The following is a 25303-nucleotide window of genomic DNA, read 5'->3' as shown; positions in this document are numbered from 1 at the left end:
GCTTCCATGAATGGGATGGAGTAGAAATTTGACATTTGCCATCTGGTGATTCATTTTTCATTCGAAATTTTCCAAATAATTGGTGAGAGCTAGACACTTTTTTCAGGACGCTTTGCTCCGCCGCTTCAAGAGACTTTTGTACCCCGGCACTGCAAATAGGAAAAACAACAGCCAGAGTCACAAACTGAAAACTCTACTGGAACAGAAGTCTTTATATCAAGATAGAATGCCTTATAACGAGCTCTCTCTCTGGCCACGTTACGTTAGGTGTTAAAGTGATAAGTCTGTATCTTCTACTGTAGCAGGTCATTTTCAACACACTTAATTCGTGTTTCAACACATTTATTAAAGATTTCAACAGATTTTAAACGGGCAAAATAATGTGTTGAAACATGAAGTAAATGTTACCTTATAATCAGTGTTCACAAGAGCGAGAGCACGTTTCGTGATTATGTAAAAGAATTCTCGGCATTGAGGGTTACTCGGATGAATCCGAAGTTATTGTGCCCCACAGTCCCAATTCCATATGCAAGTGCATAGAGAGCAAGTCCTAAGGCTACATTCTTGAAGGGCCGTAGCGTTGATGTTACTCTTTTAAATCATATATTCTTTGTTTGCTTTCAGGCTGTCTCTGGTTTGAAAGTCAACGTGGGTAAGAGTGTGCTTGCCCCTGTGGGGGAGGTTCAGGAGGTGGATACTCTGGCCGTTGCTTTAGGGTGTGGGACACAACGTTTCCCTGTCTCGTATTTGGGTTTGCCGCTGGGGGACTCGGCCAGGAGGGTGGGAAGTTGGGACCCGGTGATTGAGAGGGTCGAAAGAAGATTAGCTGGTTGGAAAAAGCAATATCTCTCCAAGGGTGGTAAAGTTACGCTAGTGAAAAGTGTCTTGTCAAGCCTTCCAACGTATTTTCTTTCGCTCTTTCGGGTTCCAGCCTCGGTTGTTGGCCGTCTGGAGATGTTGCAACGTAACTTCCTTTGGGGGGGTCGTGGAGAGGAGTTTAAGTATCATCTTGTTAGGTGGGAGCAGGTTTGCAGGCCTCTTCAGTTGGGCGGGCTTGGGATTAGGAGATTGGCCCCCTTTAACAGTGCTCTCCTTGGTAAGTGGCTTTGGAGATTCGGCAGTGAAAGGCATAGATTATGGAGAAGGGTTATTTCCTGTCGCTTTGGGGAGGAGAGAGGGGGGTGGTCAGCTAGGCCAGTCAGGTCTGCTAGTGGAGTAGGGGTGTGGAGGGCCATTGGAAAAGGATGGGACGAGTTTTCCAAACATGTTAGATTCAAAGTTCGGGATGGAAGGTTTGTCCGGTTTTGGGAGGATCCCTGGTGCACGGATAGGCCTCTGGCTCTTTTGTTTCCAAGGCTATTCAGGATTGCTTTTGACAAACATACTATGGTTGCTAACTGCTATCGCCTTGATAGCGGGAGGTTATCTTGGGATGTGCGATTCCAGCGATCTTTTCAGGATTGGGAGTTGGATGATGTCACTGGCTTGTTGGCTTTCTTATACAGACAGGATGTGGAGGGCACCGGTGTTAACTCCCTGTTTTGGGTGCATTCTTCTCAGGGGATGTTCCAGGTCCGGTCTTTTTTTGTATGCCTTTCTGGTTTTCATGGCGCTTCCTTCCCGTGGAAGATGGTGTGGTTGTCTAAGGCGCCTCTTAGGGTGGCCTTTTTCGTGTGGACTGTAGCTTGGAGCAAGATTTTGACTTTGGATAACTTGAGGAAACGAAGACATATTATTGTTAATCGGTGTGGTCTTTGTAAGTTGAATGGGGAGTCAGTGGATCATTTGTTGCTGCATTGTCCTGTGGCTCATGATTGTTGGAGTCTCATTTTTTATTTGTTTGGTATTCATTGGGTTATGCCTCGGACATCTCGGGATTTGCTGGATATTTGGAGGGGCCAATGGGTGGGGGCTCAGGCGAGAGTCTTCTGGAGGGTAACCCCCTTTTGTGTTTGGTGGAGCATTTGGAAAGAGCGGAATAGAAGATTTTTTGATGGGAAGGAGGCCTCCATTGGGGTGTTGAAATTCTCTATTATTTGTACTCTTTTTTGTTGGGGTTGGGGGAGAGATTTTTCCTCCATTGAGGATATTGTGGACTTTGTGGGTTCCTTGAGATCATAGTTTCAGTTTTTTGTATAGCTTGGGACGCGTTCCCCTTTTGAACGCCTTTTATACATTTTACTTATCAAAAAAAAAAAAAATCATATATTGATATATAAACATGCATTATTATTATTATTACAACGCGTCATACAATGAAGTATGAAAAATTGTAATGGAACAAAAACTAAGCAAGGCAATTTAAATTTTTGCCAGGAAGGTACATAATGGAAGCTATTTACTTAGTTGAAGAGTGTAGGAATGAGCAAAAAAATCTACATATGGTTTTCATAAATTTAGGAAAAACATATGATAGGGTGCAGCGAGAGAGAGAGAGAGAGAGAGAGAGAGAGAGAGAGAATCTGGTTGGTTAGAAACAACTTTCTATAGAAATGATAGAAATTATTTAGGATATGTATGTAAATACAAAAACTAGTGTTTGAACTACATGTGGCGAGACTTGTGATTTTTCTATAAACACGGGATTACACCAGGGGTCAGTATTATGCCTATATATTTACAATAATTTTAAATAAAATCGCAAAAGAGTTGTAAGGAGACATTCCACAGTGTATGTTGTTTTTCGATAGAGAAATACATTAGAACCAAGAGGTTTAGAAATTAGTAAGACTAAAACTGAATATATTGAATGTAAATTAGTGAAGTCTGATATTGACAATATAATGAGCACATTTCAAAACCAAAGGATTATCCACAATGACCGTACTTAAGATCAATAATACAGGAGGATGGCAATATAAAATGATGATATAGTTAGTAGAATAAGAGCAGGTTGGACAATAAAAGAATTACAAATAAATTAAAGAAAATTTGTAGAACAGTTATTAGGCCAACTATTTTATATGGTTCAGAGTGTTGGGTACAAGGGCTCCCCCCTATTTCTTGTTTCATTTTCAATTGGCTATAATCTGTTCTACCTTGAAGACCTGAACTAAGAGAAAGTTGTAAGACTAGTCATTGCTATTTTCTGCTAAGAAGCTCAATTCACCACCTTATAGGCTGCGAGTCAAGAGAAAGAGAAATTCAATCGGCTGGGAGACTTGTCCTAGTCCAGTCCTAGTACAGTTTTAGCAGTAGCAAAATAGTGCTGAAACACCCAGTTGCAGACCATAAAATCTAAATAAACAAAAAGGAAAAGGAACCATTCTCTGGAACTAAACCATTATTATATGATACTGACAAAGAAGGCATGTCAACAGGACCACGTAACACTCGATCTCCGTGTTGTGTTAGTCACCCTATCCTCCAGTAGCTGAAGGAGGGTTGAGAGTTGGACCTGCACGAATGGTGTAATGACTGCCTCGTGTTACAATAGCTTACATCTTCATCTAAAATAGCTAAATTCAGAAATGAGGAAAGCAGACTCAAAAGGGGTGAATAAGCACATCCTTGAGTTTCACCAAAAGAGGTTCACGGCTCCTCATTGCTTACTTACACGGAGAGGTATTGAAGCTACGGGAAGGCATTCTACATTAGATTGGTTGTATCGTAAAGCAAATGATTTCAATAGAAAGGATATCGTTTTGTTAAGGAAGTGAACGTCTTCTCAAATTTTACCAAGAATATCAGCTGTTTGCCAACCCAAATCTCCTGAGTAGCATGACCTTCATGATGCCGAGAACGGGCTGAGCGCAACATGGAATGAATTCTAAACAAGAACTACGAAATCATGTAGCAGAAATGAGGATGTTAAGATGGAAGATAGGTATGAGTCGCGACTAGAAGGTTACTAATCAAAAAGTGAGGGAAAAATTAGGGGTAGCACCTATTAGTGATAAAATAAAAAGAAGACTCAAGTGATATGAATATATATGAAGACGATTTATAGATGCGCCAATAAGGAGAGGAAGACTAATTTACACAGAAGGTTGGAGACAGAGAGGGCGACTCAAATTAACATGATAAAATTATGGAAAATGACTTTTAAAAGTTAAATATTACAGGAGAGATGGCTTGTAATTAGAAAGAATAGAAAAAAAGGATTCATGTGGCTGATCTGATTCATATGGGAGTAAGGCAAGGCCGCAAGGATGATGATGATAATTGTTGTTGTAGTAGTTAGTCTTATTGTTGTTATTAATGTTGTCTTCTTGTTGTTGTTGTTATTATTATTATTACTTAATTAATTATTTTCCGGTAAACACATAACAGGTCATGTTCACTTACCATCATTTTATATGTTCTACTTCTACACTTGTTGGTTTCTTTCCTATCCATATTTCAGCGGAATCTCAACATTCTGCATATGTGACTGTCCTATTTTTCTCTTATTTTTCAAGCTTATTTTTCTAAGATTAAATTGGTTGCTGAAGTTGGAATGTTTCATGCAGGAAGCTTTTCGTAAATTTATTGGTCAGCCAGTTTCAATCTTTTGTTCAAGTCGAACTGTAAGTCAATTTTTTGTTCATTTTTGGAAAAACTTAATATTGTAATTTTTTTTCTTCATGATGTATCATTAACTATACAATTTGATATAATAGTTTCCTACCTGACACAATCTGATCCTCCCTCCCACCACCAGCACCACACACGCACACACACATAAATAAATAAATAAATAACTAAAATCCACCTCCACCCAAATGACACAATCTGATGTTCTTTGATTTGCCAGTAGTTGACTGGTTGAGAAATGTAGCTAGAATTCACGAACTTAGTTTCTTTTGTGGATTCAAGTAATTGTTTGAAAGAAACATGTTTTTCTTAGATGAAAATGTCATGGTGATTATCAGGAGATGTATGCTAGTATCGTACTGATCTACTGTAGTCACCTAATTGAGAAAAAAAATCTGTGGAACTTTGTGGACCAGAACTATGCTTCTCATTGATGACGGTCTTCTGAATTTTTGTTGTGTAGATGTATAAATAATGGATGTATTGAAATTGTGCATATAAAAAATTCACTTTAACTCAAAAAATTTCCCTTGAATGGACACAGATATCGTATTACTTAGAAAACAATACACCTGAGTACATAAAAAGTTGAAAAATGTCATTGAGCTACAAGAATTTTTAAAACTATTCTGTCTTAATTCAATGTTGATTGGTATGCGGGCACACTATCAGAATTATATTATAGTTTCAGATTTTGCCCAGATATTTCAGAATCTAGTGGTCTTTTCCTGACTTAAGTAAAGGTTGGCATAGAAACAAGATGGATGAAATTTGATCCCAAGAATCAATATACCTAAAGCTGACCAATTTTTATATTATTTGTTATGATGTTATCTATAATGAATTTGTTATGATGTTATCTATAATGAAGTACACATTAAAAGGATAGTTGCTTATAATTTTAGACTTAGATTCACAAAGTGTTGAAGTGCTTTGGGATTTTAGATGCCTTATCAAGATGGACAGAAATTCCGAAAATGATTATGATGGTAAAGAAATGTTTTGGCTCAAGTGGGTAAGTCACTTGACCCTGGTGCCTCCTGAAGTATAGGTCTAAGGTTCGACTTGTCATACGTGCAAATAATTCCTTGGGGGGGGGGGGGGGGGGGGTTGATGAGTGATTCCCTATAAAATTCATGATAAGGCATGTGTGTGTCCACAAGAAGCTAGGCACTAATTGAGGTATTTAACAAAGATTATTGTACCAATAAGTGAAGTGGTTTGATCAAGTTGAAAGAGCCACAAGGATAAGATGTAGATTAGAGTTGAAATATTTATAAAGGGCATGTCGGCTTATGATTTGAAATGTTTCCCTTGTACACTACACGACCTTGGCCTGTGGATTGAATAATAAGGTTCTTGAGACTCATAGATTTGAATGCAAGGCAGTGTATATTAGTCAGTGCCTGATCGTGTGGCATTATGTCTGATGATATATTGAAAGGCACTTTGTTCAGTTAAATCTTAGATTTGTTTCATACAACCCATGTTCAAGTTAGCTGCTGGGAATTGGTTTTCTTCCTATTCTTTCATGCTCTCTTATTTATTATTATTATTGTTATTGTTTTTGATAAGTAAATATTTATTAGAAAACCTTCAAGAGGGGAATGCATCTCAAAAGCTACACAAAGGCCGAAGCCAAAGAAACCTAAGGACTCAAGGAGCCCAAAAAATCAACTAACTCTATAGATTTCCAATTTCTCCCCCAAACCCCCAAACCCCCAAACCCCCAAAAAAAGACAGCTAACAATAAGAAACTTTAATGCCCTAAAAGAAGATCCGCTCCTTCCAAATGCACCAACAAACACAAAAGGGTGCCACCCTCAAAAAATCATGGGCGTGGGGCCCCATGAGGCATCCTCTCCAAGCATCAATCAATCCTCTCGTAGACCTAGGTATAACCCGCTGGACACCAAACAAGCCAAAAATAGGACACCAACAGTCGTGAGCCGCAGGGCAATGCAAAAGAAGGTAATGACTCCCCATCCATTTTACTCATGCAACACCCATTAACAGTAACCTGTCTTCTCATTCTCGGGTTATTAAGCGTCAAAACCTTGCCCCACATTGCGCCCAAACAAAGAAGGCCACTTTGAGGGGGGCCTTCGAATGCCAAACCACCTTCTAGGGGAGTTGGTCCCTGAAAAACCGGATAGACAACAAAACAGAGAATGGACATCAAATCTACCCTTGAAGGAGGGCATCCAAATGAGAGAATCCAACCCTCCACCGTCTAGCTCCTTTCTATATAAAAAATCCAAAAAGGCAGAAACATCATCCAATTCGCAGTCCTGAAAATGTCTCTGAAATTGCACATCCCAAATAATCCTCCCATTATGAAGACGATAACAGTCGGCTACCAAGGCGTGTCTATCGGCTGCAATCCTGAAAACCTTGGGAAAGGAACAAGCAATAGAACGGTCTCCGCACCAAAGGTCCTCCCAAAAAGGGTACTCTAGCCGTCACGAACTCTGAATCTAATGTGATTTTTAAATTCATTCCAACCCTTCCGATGAATTTCCAAATGCCATCACCTCTTGCTGAACTAACTGCTCCCCTCCTCCCCCAAAGCAGCACAAAATGACTCTCCTCCATAATCTATGACGCTCACCTCTAAATCTCCTTAACCACTTGGCAAGAGCCCTATGAAGGGCAACAACCTCCTAATTCCAAACCACCTAGTTGAATGGGCTTGCACACCTGCTCCCAGAGAACAAGATGAAACTTGAACTCCTCTCTCATGCCACCCCATAGGAAATTCCGTTGCAACCTCTCAATGCTTCCGGCCGCTGAGGAAGGGATCTGAAAGAGAGAGAGAGAGAAAATATGTAGGAAGGCTCGACAAAGTGCTTTTCATAAGCATAACTTTCCCTCCCTTCAATAGATACCGCTTCTTCTATCCAGTAAGTCTTCTCTCAAACCGCATAATCACAGGATCCCAATCCCCCACCCTCATCAATGGGCTGCCTGAAGGCAAACTTAGTTAAGAAATGGGAAATGATCCAACCTTGTTTTTGGTAGTCCAGAACTATATGATGCACACCACCTTGCTGGAGTATGGGTGTGTTTGATCCTCTATACTCATGGCTTTGCAAGCGAGCCACCATGATTTATTGGAGGTCAGGGCTTATGTTTAATAAGTGGAATTTAAATAAAATTTAATCAGGATGGTTAAGTAATCGATTCATTGAGCTTAAGGAAGTTGTTGTAACTTGGTGGAAACCTAGTGAAGTTTATCGAGATGGTTAACTAATTAATGGTTTGTAATTGAGAAATTTATGTTCTAACATAATAATTAATGAGGTATTAATTATTATATTAGGTTGAAATATACTAATTATTTTGTAACGAAATGAGATATAATAATTATGAGATAATTATTAGGGTAAATTACACAGACACTCCTTTAGGTTAGGTCAAATCTCATATAAATGAACATTTTGGTTTTAACTTGCACTCATATTTTGAAGAGTTGATTCGTGTTTCACTCACACCCCAAAAGTCATTTTTTAATGGTGTCAGAGCATTTTTTATATGTAAAATGACAATACTACCCTTTTGACTTTGTGTTGACTTTGTTTTATATATAAAATGACTAAACTACCCCAAGAAACCATTTTAAATGACTAAAGTATCCTAAAATTTAATAGCTTAGGAATTTAGGATATTTATTGGCAAAAATTTTCCGTGGCTGTATATAATAGGAATTTAGAATATAGATTAAACGATAATTTAATAAAAAGCCTTTGAATTCCATTCTAAATGTGTCCAGAATATATATATATATATATACACATACACATATCTAGAGCTAACGGAAGGGACATATATGCATATGTGTATGTAGACACACACACACACACACACACACATATACATATGGAAAGAACACTAGATCCTCCACAATCAAAGATACATATGCAAAGAAAATATGATCTCAAAAATCAAAGAAGCCTGTGTGTATGTATATGTGTATATATGTAGATATATATGACCCTGTGGTAGACTAGTGAGATTGAAATGGGCATCAATATTCTCATCCCCTTCTTTTCAATGCCCAGCCATCAGGTTCCCATTCAAGATCAAAGACCAATAACTAGACCACTGTGGCTATCCCAGGTTCGTTCTCTCTTGCAACAACAAGAAACTAACGGTGCTGGAACTTCCCTTTTCAATGAAGGTATTGATCAAGAAATTTGATTACACATCTCAACTCATACATATATTTGATGTTAATGATGATACAAATCGAAGCTGCTTCCAAGGCAGCTGCCTAAGCTTTGGCCGGAATCCATGGTGGGTGACGGTTTTATTACGCAAATAATGCATGTTTAAGATGGAAGAGGAAAACTTCAAGTGGGTTTTTACCGGAGTCTATGGACCGGTTGTTGATGATGTTCGACCTATCTTTTGGGAGGAGCTTTGCCATGTCCAAGGACTGTGGTCTTTCCCTTGGTGCCTGGGAGGGAATTTCAATGCTATTAGGTCCCCGTCAGAGAGGTCTATAGGGGGAAGAAGATCTCTAGAAATGGATTAATTTTCTGATTTTATTAATGAGCATCTTCTTGTTGATTTTCCAATGGAAGGAGCAGCTTATTCTTGGTCCAATGGTAGGGATCCAATCACTCTATCAAGGCTGGACAGATTTTTAATTTCTGGGGATTGGGAAGAGAAATTCCCAGATGTTGTTCAAGCGGTGTTAGAAAGGGTCACTTCTGACCATGTGCCTTTGGTTTTGGATTGCGGGGGTTTATGTTCTCAAAGATCCCTGTTTAGATTCGAGAATATGTGGCTGCGTGCGGATGATTTCCAAGGAAAAGTCAGTTCTTGGTGGGAAGGAGTCACTTCTTCAGGTTCGCCCAGTTTCACAATTACAAAGAAGTTGAGGGCTCTCAAATTAGCTCTTAAGCAGTGGAACAAGGATGTCTTCAGGAATTTGGAATGGAGGAAGAATAGAGTACTTGCTGAATTTTCAGAGATTGATCGTCTTGAGGAGGCCGGAAGGGATATGGAATCTCTTCATTCCAGAAGAGCCTCTTGTCAGGCGGTATTTGCTGAGATCGCTAGTATGGAGGAGATCTTGTGGCGATAAAAATCCCGGGCTCTTTGGCTAAAGGAAGGTAATCGGAACACAAAATTCTTCCACCGGTTAACTAACGCTCATAGGAGGAGTAATCATATAGGAAGAATTCGGGTGGATGGTGAGGAGTTGTGGAGAGAGGAAGAGGTGCGTAATGGTATTGCTTCCTTTTATCAGAAGCTTTACACAGAGCCTTTAGTTTGGAGGCCCAAACTTGATGGTGAGGCTATTTCTGAGCTTGATAGAGATAGGATTGAGAATCCTTTCACTGAAGAAGTTCTTAAAGCTCTCTCAAGCTGTAATGGGGACAAAGCTCCTGGACCTGATGGCTTCACTATGCGATTTCTGATGGAAAGTTGGGCGGTTGTAAGAAATGAGGTAATGGGTACTTTTCAGGAGTTTCATTCTTTTGGCGTCTTTGAGAAATCGCTTAATGCTTCATTCATTGCCCTTATTCCAAAAAAGGGAGGCGCTTCAGATATAAAGGATTTTCGTCCTATTAGTTTGGTGGGCTGCATTTACAAACTCATTGCTAAGGTGCTCGCTTTAAGAATGAAGGAAGTTATGGATGGAATTATTTCAGATTCCCATAATGCTTTCGTTGGCGGACAACAAATTCTTGATTCAGTTCTTATTGCTGGCGAATGTGTGGACTCCAGATTGCGGAGTGGTATTCCTGGAGTTCTATGCAAACTTGACATTGAGAAAGCATATGATCATGTGAATTGGAATTTCCTACTCTATTTGTTACAAAGAATGGGGTTTGGAAGTAAATGGAGAAAATGGATTGAGACCTGTCTTTCGTCTGTCAAGTTTTCAGTTCTTGTGAATGGCTCTCCCGCTGGTTTCTTTGGTTGCTTTAGAGGTATAAGACAAGGTGATCCTTTGTCATCTTTCCTTTTTCTTGTTGTTATGGAGGGGTTAAGTAGATTGATGCGTAGGGCAGAGGACCTTGGTTTTGTTAAGGGCTTCAGAGTGGGTAGAGATTTAGACCATCAGATGGAGATTTCCCATTTACTCTTTGCGGATGACTCCCTGGTTTTCTGTGATGCTGATGTGTCTCAACTTCAATACTTGAGGTGTGCTCTGACTTGTTTTCAGGCAGTTTCCGGGCTAAAGGTCAATGTGGCAAAGAGTGTGCTTGTCCCAGTAGGGAATGTTCTGGATATTTCCTCTTTAGCTGTAGTCCTTGGATGCAGGGTGAGCTCATTCCCTATTCCTTATTTGGGTTTGCCCCTAGGGGTCTCTTCAAGTTTAGTGGGGAGTTGGGATTCCGTGATTGACAGGTATGCAAAGAGATTCACAGGTTGGAAGAAGCAATACTTGCCAAAAGGGGGTAAAGTTACTCATATCAAGAGCACCTTGTTGAGCCTCCCCACTTGTTTTCTTTCTATGTTCCAAATCCTTTGTTCCATTGTAGACAGGATTGAAAAAATTTAAAGGGATTTCCTTTGGGGTGGTAAGGGCGATGAGTTCAAGTACCACCTTGTCAGATGGGAGGAAGTTTGTAAGCCTGTGAAATTGGGTGGACTTGGAATAAGACGATTAGTTCCTCAATCAAGCTTTCTTGGGTAAGTGGTTATGGAGATATGGGAGGGAAAGACATTGACCATGGCGCAGGTTAGTCTCTTGTCGGTTTGGTGAAGAGGCTGGAGGTTGGTCTACGCGTCCGGTTACCCTAGTGGGAGGAGTAGGGATGTGGAAGGCTATTCGGAAGGGATGGAATGTTTTTTCGGCTCATATCAGATTCAAACTCCGTGATGGACGTTGCATTCGGTTTTGGGAAGATCTCTGGTGTGGGGATCAGCCACTTTCTCGTACATTTCCAAGATTATTTAGTATTGTTGTTGATAAACATGCCTACATAGTCGACTGCTATCGGCTTGATAGCAGCGGGATTATATGGGATGTGCATTTTCGGCGCTCTTTTCAGGATTGGGAGATGGACGAGGTATGTGTTTTTTTGGATCTTCTGTATCAACAGGAGGGCGTTGGCAGAGGTAATGATGTTTTAATTTGGGTTCCCTCTTCTCATGGTCGTTTCGAAGTTAGATCTTTGTTCTTATGATTGTCAAATTTTGTTAATCGAGACTTCTTGTGGAAAACTATTTGGCGGTCTATGGCTCCAACTAGGGTGGCTTTCTTTGTTTGGACTGCTGTGTGGGAAAAGATTCTGACAATTGATAATTTGAGAAAAAGGGGCAATTGTATAGTTAATCGCTGTTGTCTATGCAAGGATGATGAGGAGTCCGTTAATCACCTCCTTTTGCATTGCCCTGTGGCGATTGATTGTTGGAATCTTATTGTTAGGTTGTTTGGCATGTGTTGGGTTATGCCACGATCTACTAAGGAATTGATTCATGTTTGGAGAGGTTGTTGAGTGAGAAGAGACGTTCGCGATTTCTAGAGAATTGTACCACATTGTGTATGGTGGTGCATTTGGAAGGAGAGAAATAGCAGAATGTTCGAAGGAAAAGAGTTGCCTACGGAAACGGTCAAACTTTACATTCTTCGTTCTCTCTTCAATTATGTGAAGAGGAGCTTTTGTTCTTCTTTATATGATTTAATTACTTTTTTGGATTCTTTGGGGCCTTAGTCCCGGTTCCACTTTTGTAATTGGGACACGTTCCCCTCTTGAACGTCTTTTTTTAATGTTATTTTTACTTATCAAAAAAATAAAAAAGATTACAGATATTTTGTATTAAATTGTATTAAAAAATTAGGGGCAAATGAGTCAATTCGCATGTGTCAGAGCCTAAAAAGTAATTTGGGGTGTAATTGAAAGTTAAAACCAAAATGTCCATCTATGTGATATATATATATATATTTCCGGAAGGTCATCTATGTGAGATTTGACCTAACCTGAAGGGGTGTCAGTGTAATTTACCCTAATTGTTATTATATGAATGGAGGAGATTGAGTAAGAATTTTGTAGTTGATGCCAAATGTGGTTGGAATATATATTAATTATTTAGATATTAATTATTATGTAAACCGACGGTGATAATATATAGGAATTGATTAAATAACTTGAGCTAAGTTATACCTTATATGAGTTGCTTTTATATATGGGAATATAAAGGAAGATCAATTTGCTGAGCAATGGTGGTGTTGAGCAATTTTCTTGATGACCTTGTGACCTCACCCCTTTAAAATCGGTACTCGATGATTAGCACGTGATAGAGAGGCACGTGAAAGACTAGAGCTTGACTCAATTGTTTTTGTTTTAGTTGTTCCAGTTTATCATTCCGACATGAGTGACTCTTGTGGTGTGGTGCTGGTAATGAGATTTGAATATTATTAGTTATATCGGTTTATTTGAGGATTAATGTCTTTGTTTAGTTGGTGGTGTTAATATATCGAGTTATTTTAGATGGTCGTAAAAAATCTCAGGTATTGGACTAAAGTCATGCACCAAGTTTAGGTACTTGGACTAGATGTCCTGTGTTGGAAGAGAAGAATTGAAGTCTTGTTTAACTTTAATATGGTTAATCTCCCTAATAAATATCTTTATTGCCTCTCAGCTCAAATAAACTTAGGAGGTCTGATTGCAGCCCTTTGGTAGATAAGTTTACCACTAAACTTAATTCTTGGAATGCACTTAATTTATCATTTGCCGGTAGGCTTGAGCTCATTAAAACAGTTCTCTACTCTTACACCCATCATTTGTCTGCTTCCTTTATGCTTCCTAGTTGCATTGTTTCAACTCTTGAGAAGAAGATCAGATACTTCCTGTGGGGTCAATCAGAGGCTGGGAAGAAGACTCATGCTCTTGGATGGAGTATGGTGACCTCTCCTAAGTCAGAGGGGGGTCTGGGCCTAAGAAAAATATCAGATATTAACTCAGCCTTTGCTTCCAAATTTGTTAGGGATTTTGTGAGATCCAAGGACTGCCTCTGTGTAGCATATTTTAGACAAAAATTTGCTGACATCTTTTGCGTTGTTAATCCAACTTTTAATGATTCAACTTGTTGGAAAAATATTTTGGGTATGAGGATTCTTCTGGTGCAGCATATTTCGTACAAGATTGGTGATGGCCAATTGATTAAATTATTCTTGGACCTTTGGTGTCATGGGCAGTCACTTATCCAGTGCTTTTCTCATAGGATTTGTAGGATTTTGGATCTTCCTAAATCTGATTCAGCCTCATCTATTATCAGAAATGGAACCTGGAATTTACCTGAAGTCCATTGTCCTATTGTCAATCAGTTGAGGAACTTTGTCTCTCTATGTCTATTAATTCTGGTGAAGAAACGGGTTCTTTGGAATGGGGGCAAGTTCACCTTTAAAAAATCATGGAATTGACTATCCTAAGGTTCCATGGTTTAAATTATGTTGGACTGCTTGCAGACCTCGAACTAGTGTCACTTGCTGTATGGTGATACATGATAGACATCTGTCTTGGTTTAATTTGAGGAGAAGAGGTATTGTGCTGGGTGCTATCTGCCATCTTTGTTATACAAATGAAGACTCTCGTGATTATCTCTTTGTTTCATGTACCTACTCTTAGCAGATTTGGAGATGGATTAGAGACCTGTTGAATTGGAATATGCCTGAATCTTATTCTTTTCAGCAGCTGATTCAGTGGTTCATTGTGTATTCTGAGCAGCAAAATCTAAGGTCCAAGGTCTGCGTTATGATCTTCACTACTGCTATTTGGGGAGAAAGAAAGGCTATATTGCATAATGGTGTGTGTAAAGATCCTATTTCTGTTGGCTAACAGATTTGGTGGGAGGTTGCTTGTTTACCTGGTCTAAGCCTACAAGATGCATTGCTGTTGTTTTGAGATTCTATTTTTTGCTGTTAGCTGTTGTTTGTGTGGAGGCTATGCCTCCTTAGGGGGATGTTTTCTGTTAGTCTTATAATCCAAGGGTATATGCCCTTGTTGCTCCATTTGTACTTTATTTCATATTTATAAAAAAAATTCACTTTACCTAGAAAGAATTTTTTTTTTTTTTTTTGGGGCGTGACAGTATGTATCCTACATACCCTTCAAATGAGAAGTCCTATCTAAAGACCTCACTGAATAAATGCCGTCAGTCAACGCAAGTATAGTCATTCAAGGAAACCAAATAGATAAACTTGCATCTAGGACCAGTTTAGAAATTGCCATTTTGGGCGAAGTATCCTTGCTATAATTGATGGGAGAGACTGTATTCTCTCCCCAGCATCTTCCCATTTGCAGTGGATGAAGGACAGCACTATTTTCTGGCTTTGCAATCTTGAGTTTGCAGCAACATCTGGTCCTATATCTATTCCTGAGATCTTACCATCTTTCTGACATTTTAATCTGGTCTGCTATTGCTTCCATTTCTCAATCTCGGCTACCCTATCTTAAAACCCATGTTAATTATTCTCTCATTGAGAGGTATAGGAAATGATAGCAAGAGAATACAATGAATTTGATTAGGTAAAGTGGTAGATGATCAGTGTACCTTTATTCGAACCAATGAAGAGGAACCTTGAAATTCTCAATTAACAATCAGTGTACCTTTAATCAACCCAATGAAGATGAACCTTGAAATTCTCAATTATTTGCTTGGGGCCTCTTTTTGCACAAGGTACCTTGTACTTGCAAAATAGGATCTGCAGTTAACTCCAAGTGGCTAGCACCAGCTTTTGTTGTTCCTTAATTAGTTCCGTGTTAAAGTAAGTAGTCCTTTATAGCATTTTAAGCTGTTTGGTTTGTTATTCAACTTAAATAATGGATCTTCAATTTTTCACTTGGCAGGTTAAGAGTACTACATGTCTGGGAAAACAATAAATTTGTACTAACCTTTTTTTTTTTCCCTTTCTTTATAATGTTAAGCTTAGAAAACTGACTAAGTTATTTGTGATCCATGATGTGTCTAAAAACTAATTTATCTACCCAAAACTGCCATATATGTTCTTTGATTTTGTTGGAAATTGTGTCTCAAATTCCTATTCTAATTAGGATTCTATTTTAGAGTTGTATTATGTTAGCTAATTTCTTGTTTTGCAAGTCTTGGCCTCTAAGGAATTGTAATCCTTCTCCAACAAGAAATTGTGTTTGTAACTCTATAAATAGGTACATATGTTGTGGGTTGAGACTTTTGAGATTGAGAGAGATGTAGTCTCATGAGGGAGGGTAGAGGTAGTATGCAGGTTGGTAGGGTAGGAAAAACACCGGTGACACTGTTAGTGAGGAGATAGGCTCGTGGAGTGATACATGAGGTGTTGTTACTATATTGTTGTAATATCTCTACGAATCATAATAGAATCTCTTCTCATCCATGGACGTAGGTAGGTTTTGGCTGAACCATGTATGTCTTGTGTTTGTGTGTGATTGCTTTGTTGGATCTTTGTGTTTTGCTTGCTTCCGCTGCCCCAACAAATTGGTATCAGAGGCAAAGGTGAAGGAGATCCAGAAAACACAAGAAGTCTCAACATGTACTGCAACAGGCTTCAGTTGTAGGTGGAGTCAATCGGCTTGGTTACATGGCATGGAGCTCGAGTAATCAAGGTGGAGCCTTCGAGGTTTGATTGATCGAGCAATATATAATGTGGACAATCGGAGTTTTGCAGGAGTATCGTCAAGATTGAAGCTGCAAAAGAATTGTCCTATCAATGCTGTGGAAGTGACGATTGACTGGATGGAATTTGAGCCAAGGTGGAGATTGTTGGAAATTGTGTCTCAAATTCCTATTCTAATTAGGATTCTATTCTAGAGTTGTATTCTGTTAGCTAATTTCTTGTTTGGCAAGTCTTCGCCCATAAGGAATTGTAATCCTTCTCCAACAAGGAATTGTGCTTGTAACTCTATAAATAGGTACATTTGTTGTGAGTTGAGACCTATGAGATTGAGAGAGATGTAGTCTCATGAGGGAGGGTAGAGGTAGCATGCGGGTTGGTAGGGTAGGAAAAACACCGGTGACACTGTCAGCGAGGAGATAGGCTCGTGGAGTGATACATGAGGTGTTGTTACTCTATTGTTGTAATATCTCTACAAATCATAATGGAATCTTCTCATCCATGGATGTAGGCAGGTTTTGGCTGAACCATGTATGTCTTGTGTTTGTGTGTGATTGCTTTGTTGGTTTTTGTTGGATCTTTGTGTTTCACGCGCTTTCGCTGCCCCAATAGATTTTTATTTTTTTATTTCATTTTAGGAATTGATAAATTTGCATGCAACACAATATTTTTCTATTGATCTTTGTCACTATATGTCTACATTTTTTTTTTTTTTTTTCATATGTTATTTAATTTATGATTTGGACGTTGATGTTTAGTTTGTACTACTGGTAGGATGCAGGAGTACATGCCTTGTCAAATGTTTGCCATGTTGACGTGGAACGCATAAGTAAAAGGAAACCTGGTGAAGTGGTACTTACCTACAAAGTTAAAACTTGTTTCACCTTTTCGTTGCTCTAAGATTTGCATATGTTGCTAAGTAGATTAGAGTTTTAGACTCATGGTATAACTGCAATTTCTTATAGTTGCATTATTTTACTAAACATGTTCCATTTTGGTTTATTCACTTCATATGTGTAATGCATCAATTTGAGACCCTTTTATGAAACTGATTTTTAATTGCTGCAAGGAATATAAATATTTTTTTATATATTTCTATGGGGGTGATTGAATTTTACTATTAATATTTGTAAATTATTTTGGCTCTGCCATGTATTATTTTGTCATGCTACTTATAAATCATCAGTCAAGTTCATAATGGTGTGGTGATGAGTATATCAATGCAACAATATTGATTGTCGCTAACCAGCTGCCAGCAGCGACTTATAGTCGCTACTGCGGCAGCGATGGCTCGTCGCCGTTGATGCAGTGACACCGATGCTGCTGCTGGAGCAGCGACACGCCGGCATTGAGAGAGAAAAGCCAATGTGGGTCCTTCCTTTTGGTGTATATCCATTGACGTGCTTCCTAGGGTTCTCCATGGATGCATGCAAGTCATGTATCTTTGGTTTGAAGTACGCCATGCAATCCTCATGCAACGAACCCAGGACTCTGTGATTCTTTCTTGTTTATCTCCATGGTGTGATGATCTCCATGCAATTAGGTTTGGGCTCACCTTGATTCACGTACGTCTTTGACAGCCTCCATTATTACAATTTCATAATGCAGAATAATATAGAATAAAATAAAACAGCCTAGGAATACCAATTAACTTGCCCATTCATAGGAAATTTTCAAGTTAATCGCCCTTTACAAATGGCGTGAATATAATAAAACAAATAAAACCTAATGGGTCTCCACAGAAAGTCGTCATCCACAACAAAGCTAAATCATCCAAATAGAAACTTGCATATAAAAACAAGATACAATAAACTGTTTATATTTGATCCATGAAACTTTGATTCGTTAAAACGAATTGAGTAGCCCAAGATAAAGCGGAAGCAATTTCTTTCCAAGTATTTTAAAAACAAACAGGAATGTCTCTATTGGCTTTAAAATCAATATAATTAATACATTTAGTGTACCGAAGAGGGTTTCAATAACTCACGTTGAGACAATTGAATAATTGTCAACCTTCAAATATTGTCATTCACAAACAATCTGAACTTGATTGCTTGAATGTTCCTCCTCTGTTTTTGGCTTGGATCCACCTCCTGATCTTCACTCCTATGGCCTTGAATGGAAACCACGAGCAGATGAGGAGTGGACTTCAGATCCTACGAACTAGGGAATAATGGAGAATATGTGTGAATGATTTTACGTAAAAACTTTCTGACAAGTTGTGTGCTTAGGGTAGGCCACGTCTCCCTATTTTTTTTTTTTTTGATAAGTAAAAATATATTAGAAAAGTGTTCAAAAGGGAACGTGTCCCTAATACAAGAATAAAAAAGGTCTAAGGACCAATGGAATCCAAGAGATCAAAGAAATCATCAATCGAGGAGCATGCACTTCCTCTTACATAAGAGAACAGAGAACAAAGAATATGAAATTTTAAAGTAGCTAAAGACGATTCTTTTCCTTCAAAGGATTTGTTATTCCTCTCATGCCACAAGCACCACCAGACACAATGTGGAACAATCTTCCAATAATCCCGAGCTTGTTCTTTGACAGGACACCTTTTCCAAGCGTTAATCAATTGAGAGGAGTGCTTAGGCATTATCCAAAAAACGCCAAACATGCTAAAAATAAAACTCTAACAATCAAACGCGACAGGACAATGCAAAAGAATGTGATCCACGGATTCACTATCATCTTTACATATGCAACACCAATTAACAATGATGTTGCCTCTCTTTCTCAAATTGTCCAATGTCAAAATCTTCCCCAGTGTGGCAGTCCAAACGAAGAATGCGATTCGAAGAGGAGCTTTAGAGCGCCAGACAGACTTCCAAGGGAACTCAGGACCAACGAAATTGGACAAACAGATGAACATAGAGCGGACACCATACCGACCATGAGCTAAAGGAACCCACAAAATATTATCACACGCTCTGCCAATATCCTTCTGTCTATACAACGTATCCAAAAAAACACAAGCTTCCTCCATTTCCCAATCCTAAAAGGGCCGCCTAAACCGCATATCCCACGTAACTCCATTGTTATCAAGTTGATAACAGTCAATCACGTAAACATGCTTATTAGCTGCAATACTGTAAAGCCTAGGAAAGGAGTGAGACAACAACTGATCGCCGCACCAAAGGTCCTCCCAAAAATGAACATGTCTGTCATTACGAACTTTGAATCTAATATGTGTGGAGAAAACATCCTAACCCTTCCGAATGAATTTCACACACCAACGCCTCCCGTAATAGTGACTGGAAGAGATGACCAGCCCCCACTCTCTTCACCAAAACGACACGAGACAACTCTTCTCCACTGACGATGGCGTTCCCTTCCAAATCTCCATAACCACTTTCCCAAGAGAGCTCGATTAAAAGGAACAATTTTTCGAATGCCTAACCCACCTAACCTCAACGGTTGGCAGACTTGATCCCAATTGACAAGATGATACTTAAACTCCTCTCCCTTTCCACCCTAGAGAAAATCCCTCTGAATTTTTTCAATCCTTTCAGCAACAGAGCATGGAATTTGAAACAAGATAAAAAATAGGTAGGAAGGGATGAGAGAGTACTCTTAATGAGTGTGACTTCCCCCCCCCTAGATAGATACTGCTTTTTCCATCTTACTAATCTTTTCTCATATCCATTAATCACTGGATCCCAATTCCCAACTCGAGTAGAAGAAACTCCCAAAGGCCACGTCTCCCTATTTATAAGGAATTAACTACCCCCACTCTCTTTTTCAACTCTAATTCTCCTTTGATAGGCAAAAAATGGTCACGAGTTTAGAAGCAGAAATGGATTGTTGCTGGAGGTAGTGGCCCAGGTATATTCTCTGCCTTGAACTCGGAGAACTCTTCTCTCTCTACACATGCTTCTTCTTCTTCTATTCCTTCTTCTGGGGTGGTAAGGATAGTGGGTGAGAGGGAGGGAAGGGGGAGGCCAGCGGTAGTTCAGAGGCTTGCGACGATACCTGAAGTGAATGGTGAGGGGAGTGGTCCAGTATTTTCAGTCAGGGAGGATGGAGGGTATAAACACTCAGTTGAAGAGAGGGGTTTGATCAAGCTGATGGCGAGTGCTACAGAACAAAGGAATGCTTATTTTAGGGTGGGTGCAGGCGTATTTTGATTGATGATGGATCTGAATGTTTGCAACTAGAGTTCAGCGCAGGCAATGAAAAGGATGATTTAGATGACAATGATGTTGCAGTGGGACATTCATATCCTTTATGGGACATCGGGGCTGAGGGTGGAGAGATTATGGTGGGATTTCACCTAGGAAGCACGGACACTCCAAAATAGGCAAAGAATCTGTGTCCGACACGTGTCGGACACGGACACGCGTCGGACACGCCCCGACACGTGTCGGACACGCCAAAAAACGTGTCTGGAATTTTTTATTTTTTTTAAATTTTCGGACACGGCGTGGACACGGCACGGACACTCCGCAGACACGCGTCCGACACGCTAGGGGTGTGTGTCCGACACGCGTGTCTTATTTTTAGGGGTCTAAAAGATAATTTTTGAAAGAAAGTTGGGTTAAAGTATAAATATATGAAGTTATTTAATAATTTTTACTTCTTATGTGGTCAGAACATAATAATTTTAAACTTTCAAGCTTAATATGCAATTTTAAACAAAAGAATTAGATATTTAAGGCTACTCATTACACTATTACAAGACGAGATTCAAAAGACGTCTGGGTTGCTCTGTCAAAGTGACGAAGCTCTGCAACTTCCTGCTACCGATCAAATCTACTCCTTCCAGCCTCCAGGTCAGTCTCTCTCTCTCTCTGCTCTTCCTCCTCTTTTCTTCCTCCTCCTTCCTCTTTTCTTTCTTTTTCTTCACAAACCCTAGTTTCTTTCTTTTCTTCTTCATCTTTTTTTTTTTTTTTTTTCGTTTTCCTTTTTCAAAACCCCAGATTCTTTCTTCTTCTTTGTTTTATTTTTTTTTCATTTTTCACAAACCCCAGATTTTTTTCTTCTTCTTTTTTTTTTTTTTCACAAACCTATCTTTCTTTCTTCTTCTGTGGTGTTTTTCTTTTTTCACAGACACTAATTTCTTTCTTCTTCTTCTTCTTCTTCTCTGTTGTCTTTATTCTTGCTTTAATTTCAGCTGGTGCGAGTCTGTGACTTATTGACCTGTAAATGAATAGGATTTCATCTTTGATTTAATTTCAGCTATTGCATGTGACTTGTGAATTTGTGATCAAATAGGAATTTATTCATTCTTTGCTGACTGCTGTAAGTATGGTTTTCTAACTCTGCAACATTGTTCTTTTATAATTTATTAGTTATGAGTTATGATTTATATATATTTTCCATTGTGAGGTTGATGAAAAATAGTAACACTCAAAATATATATATATATATATATACACTATTCGCCGTGTCTGTGTCCTAATTTTTTTGGATTTGCCGTGTCGCCGTGTCCGTGTCGTGTCGTATCCTTGTCCCGTATCCGTGTCCGTGCTTCTTAGGATTTCACACTCCTTTGGCAGTGATCAGAGATGGTCAGAGACTCTCGGACTTAGATGGTTTTGATGATAACTAGTTTATGAAGGGTATTGTAGAGGAAAGCAAGCTTCTGGGGTTGACTTGGAAAGGGCAGAATAAGCAAGTGAAGGAGTTGTTTCAAACAGTGGAGGATGAATGGGTGAGGAAGAAGGAGAAGAGTTTGACTATTTTGAAAGGGGTGAGAGGGCTGAAAGGCTTGTTTTCTGAAGTTAATTATGAGGGAAGGAGTGGAGCAGGGAGTGTGAAGAGGAGTGGGGGAAGGAGGGGGAGTGGAAGACTTAATGGTTGTCAGTGAAGCTTAATATTGTGTCTTGGAACGTTCGGGGATTAAATGGCCCGAGGAAGAGGAAGGTGGTGAAGGCTTTGTTCGGAAATGGAGAGTGCATGTGGTTTGCTTGCAGGAGACCAAGTTGGGTGTGGAGGAGTCTAAGGTTATGAAAAGTTTGTGGGTGGGTAGATTTGTGGATTGGGAGGTTATTGATGCAGAGGGGACTGCTGGGGGAATTGTTATTCTTTGGGATAGGAGATGGGTGTCGAAGGTTGATGTTTGGAAAGGGAGGCATTCATTATCATTACTTTTTGAGTTTGAGGAAGATGGTTCGAAGTGGTGTTTTTCGGGTGTTTATGGCCTGTAGGTGATGTGGAGCGTAGAGTGATGTGGGTGGAACTGGGTACCATTACAAGCAGATGGGTGGTTCCGTGGTATGTTGGGGGGGATTTTAATGCTGTCCTTAACACGAGTGAGAGATCTTCTAGGGGTGCGTGGGATGGAGCAATGGCTGACTTCTCTGAGTTTGTGGAAGCTAACAGGTTGTTGGATCTTCTCATTGTGGGAGGCGTATTCACATGGTCGAGTGGGCGGGATCCTACTTTTTCTAGGCTGGATAGATTTCTTATTTCAGTGGAGATGGAGGAGAAATTTTCTTGATGTGTCACAAGTGGCATGCGTGCGGGCAATCTCTGATCACATTCCTATTTTGCTTGATTGTGGAGGGATTAGGAGAGGAAGATCCCCTTTTAGATATGAAAACATGTGGCTACGAGTGGATGACTTAAAAGAAAGGGTCATGAACTGGTGGGGTGCTTATGATGTTAGGGGTAATTCAAGCTTTCAATTGGCAGCTAAGCTGAGATACTTAAAGTGCGACGTTAAGGTCTGGAATAAGGATGTGTTTGGTAAGTTGGAGTGGAGGAAAAATCAGCTACTTTGGGAAATTTAAAAGTTGGATAGGAAGGAAGGTGCTGAGGGGATTTCAGTGTTGGAGAGGAGTAGAAGGGAGGAGTGCAAGGCTGAGTTTGAAGAGATTGCAGTGATCAGTGATGGAGGAAGTTTCGTGGAGACAGAAGTCGAGAGCCCTTTGGCTTAAAGAAGGTGACCGAAATACTCAGTTTTTTCACCGATTAGCTAACGCTCATAGAAGAGGGAACAACATTGGGAGGATAAGTTTTGATGGTGTCATGGCTAAAACTGAAGAGGAGATCCGGATGGTTTGTGGCATTTTATCAAGAGCTGTTCACAGAGTCTGTCTCTTGGAGGCCGGGGTTGGATGATATTGAGTTTGATACAATTTCTGATGAGAATAGAGTGGGTTTGGAGAGGTTTTTTTGGGGAGGAGGAAGTGTTGGAAGCTCTTAGGAGCTGTGATGGAGATAAAGCTCTGGGGCCGGATGGGTTTACAATTGCGTTCTTCGAAAAGAATTGGGAGGTGGTGAGAGCAGATGTGACGAGAGTAATGCATGCCTTTTTTAAGGAAGGTTGTTTTGAAAAGAGTTTGAATGCCCACTTTCATTACTCATATACTAAGAAGGGTGGAGCTGTTGAAACTAAGGATTTCAGACCAATTAGTTTAGTGGGTTCTGTTTTTAAGATTATTGCGAAGATTCTGGCTATTAGGTTAAGAAAAGTGTTGGATTGGGTCATTTCGGAGTCTCAAAATGCGTTTGTTGGAGGAAGGCAAATTCTCGACCCGGTTCTTATTGCTAGTGAATGTATTGATGCAAGAGTCAAAAATGGTGAACCGGGGATTGTGTGTAAATTGGATATTGAAAAAGCATATGAACATATGAATTGGGTGTTCTTATTTTATGTGTTGGAGAGGGTGGATTCATCAATGTATTTCGACGGCTCATTTCTCTATCTTAGTGAATGAGTCACCAGCAGGTTTCTTCACAAGTTCGAGAGGTTTACGTTAGGGGGACCTATTGTCCCCTTTTCTATTTATTATTGTAATGGAAGCCTTTAGTAGACTCATGAAAAAGGGCAGAGGTACTGGGCTTTATTCAAGGTTTTTCGGTGGGGCGTGTGCCAAATCAGATTGTTACATCTCATTTGCTGTTTACTGACGACACTATTGTTTTTTGTGATGCGAGTGTGAATCAAGTGAGACACTTGAGGTGTGTTTTTTCAGTGGTTTCGGGGTTGAAGATTAATATTGGGAAGAGTGTGATTGTTCCAGTAGGGGAGGTGGATCATATTCATGGGTTGGCAGCAATTTTGGGTTGCGGAGTGGAGACTTTTCCATTTACTTATTTGGCGTTGCAATAGAGAGTTGCCGTTTGGGATCTAGTGGTGGAACGTTTTCAAAAGAAGTTATCTGGGTGGAAGAAGCAATACTTGTCGAAAGGGGGTAAACTTACATTGCTGAAGAGTACCCTCTTTAACCTTCCTACATATTTTATGTCTTTGTTTCCAATCCCTAGAACAGTGATTAGTAGACTTAATAAGATTCAAGGGAACTTTGTTTGGACTGCTACCTGGGAAAAAATTCTAACATTAGATAATCTGCGTAAGAGAGGTAATACCATTGTTAACTGGTGTTGTCTCTGTAAAGCTGATGGTGAGTCCGTGGACCATCTTCTTATGCATTGTCTTGTTGCATCTGATTGTTGGAATCTCATATTCAGTATTTTTGGCGTTTAGTGGGTAATGCCTAAGCACTCTTTCCAATTAATTAACGCTTGGAGAAGCTGCCCTGTTTCTGGTCATGCTTGTGATTTTTGAAGGGTCGCCCCACATTGTGTTTGGTGGTGTATTTGGAGAGAGCGAAACAACAGAAACTTGGAAGGGAAGGAATCGTCTTTTGCAAACCTTAAGTCTCTTATTCTTCGCTCTCTTTTCTGTTATGTTAGAGGCAGCCCTTGCTCCTCGATTGATGATTTTTTTGTTCTATTGGACTCTGTTGGTCTGTAGGTTTGGCTTTTGCTCTTTCGTTTTTGTGTATTAGGGACACGTTCCCCTTTTGAACGTTTTTCTAATATATTTTTACTTATAAAAAAAAAAAAAAAAAGATTCAGGGGAATTTTGGGTTGGGGGGGGGGGGGGGGGGGGGGGGGGGGGGGGGAGTTTAAAGTACCACCTTGTGCACCCCGATTCAAAGAGGAGGCTTGGGGCTTCGCAGGTTGGAAATGTTTTACAAAGCTCTGTTAGGGAAATGGCTATGGAGATTTGGGTGCGAAAGGTCTGTGCTTTGGAGGCGTGTTATTGCTTGTTGGTTTGGGGAAGAGGAGGGAGGTTGGATGTCTAGAGGTGTGTCTTCATCAGCAGGTATGGGTTCATGGAAAGGTATTAGGAGGGGTTGGGACGAATTCTCTAAGCGGATACGGTTTAGAGTTCGGAATGGTTGGTATGTGAGGTTTTGGATGGATGTTTGGTGTGGGGATGTAGTGTTGGCTTGTAGGTTTCCTAAACTCTTTAGGATGGTT

General features: G+C 39.8%; 1 protein-coding gene across 2 annotated transcripts in view; it reads left to right on the top strand.

Moving 5' to 3' along the window:
- The window catches only part of LOC132300496 (uncharacterized), a 70431-nt gene that overhangs the window by 11422 nt on the left and 33706 nt on the right, over nt 1-25303 (top strand). For both annotated transcript variants that reach the window (XM_059797599.1, XM_059797598.1), the window contains exons 2-3: nt 4452-4508; nt 16862-16939. In XM_059797599.1, coding sequence (XP_059653582.1) covers nt 4452-4508; nt 16862-16939 — 135 coding nt within the window. The remainder of the gene's footprint in view (nt 1-4451; nt 4509-16861; nt 16940-25303) is intronic.

This window comes from Cornus florida, unplaced genomic scaffold, assembly GCF_030987335.1.
Source record: "Cornus florida cultivar Cherokee Brave unplaced genomic scaffold, ASM3098733v1 CherokeeBrave_3.0.0_Hap2_Chr03, whole genome shotgun sequence".
Lineage (NCBI taxonomy): Eukaryota > Viridiplantae > Streptophyta > Magnoliopsida > Cornales > Cornaceae > Cornus > Cornus florida.
Note: the sequence above shows the minus strand (reverse complement) of the source record. Positions and strands in the feature narration are given on the sequence as shown.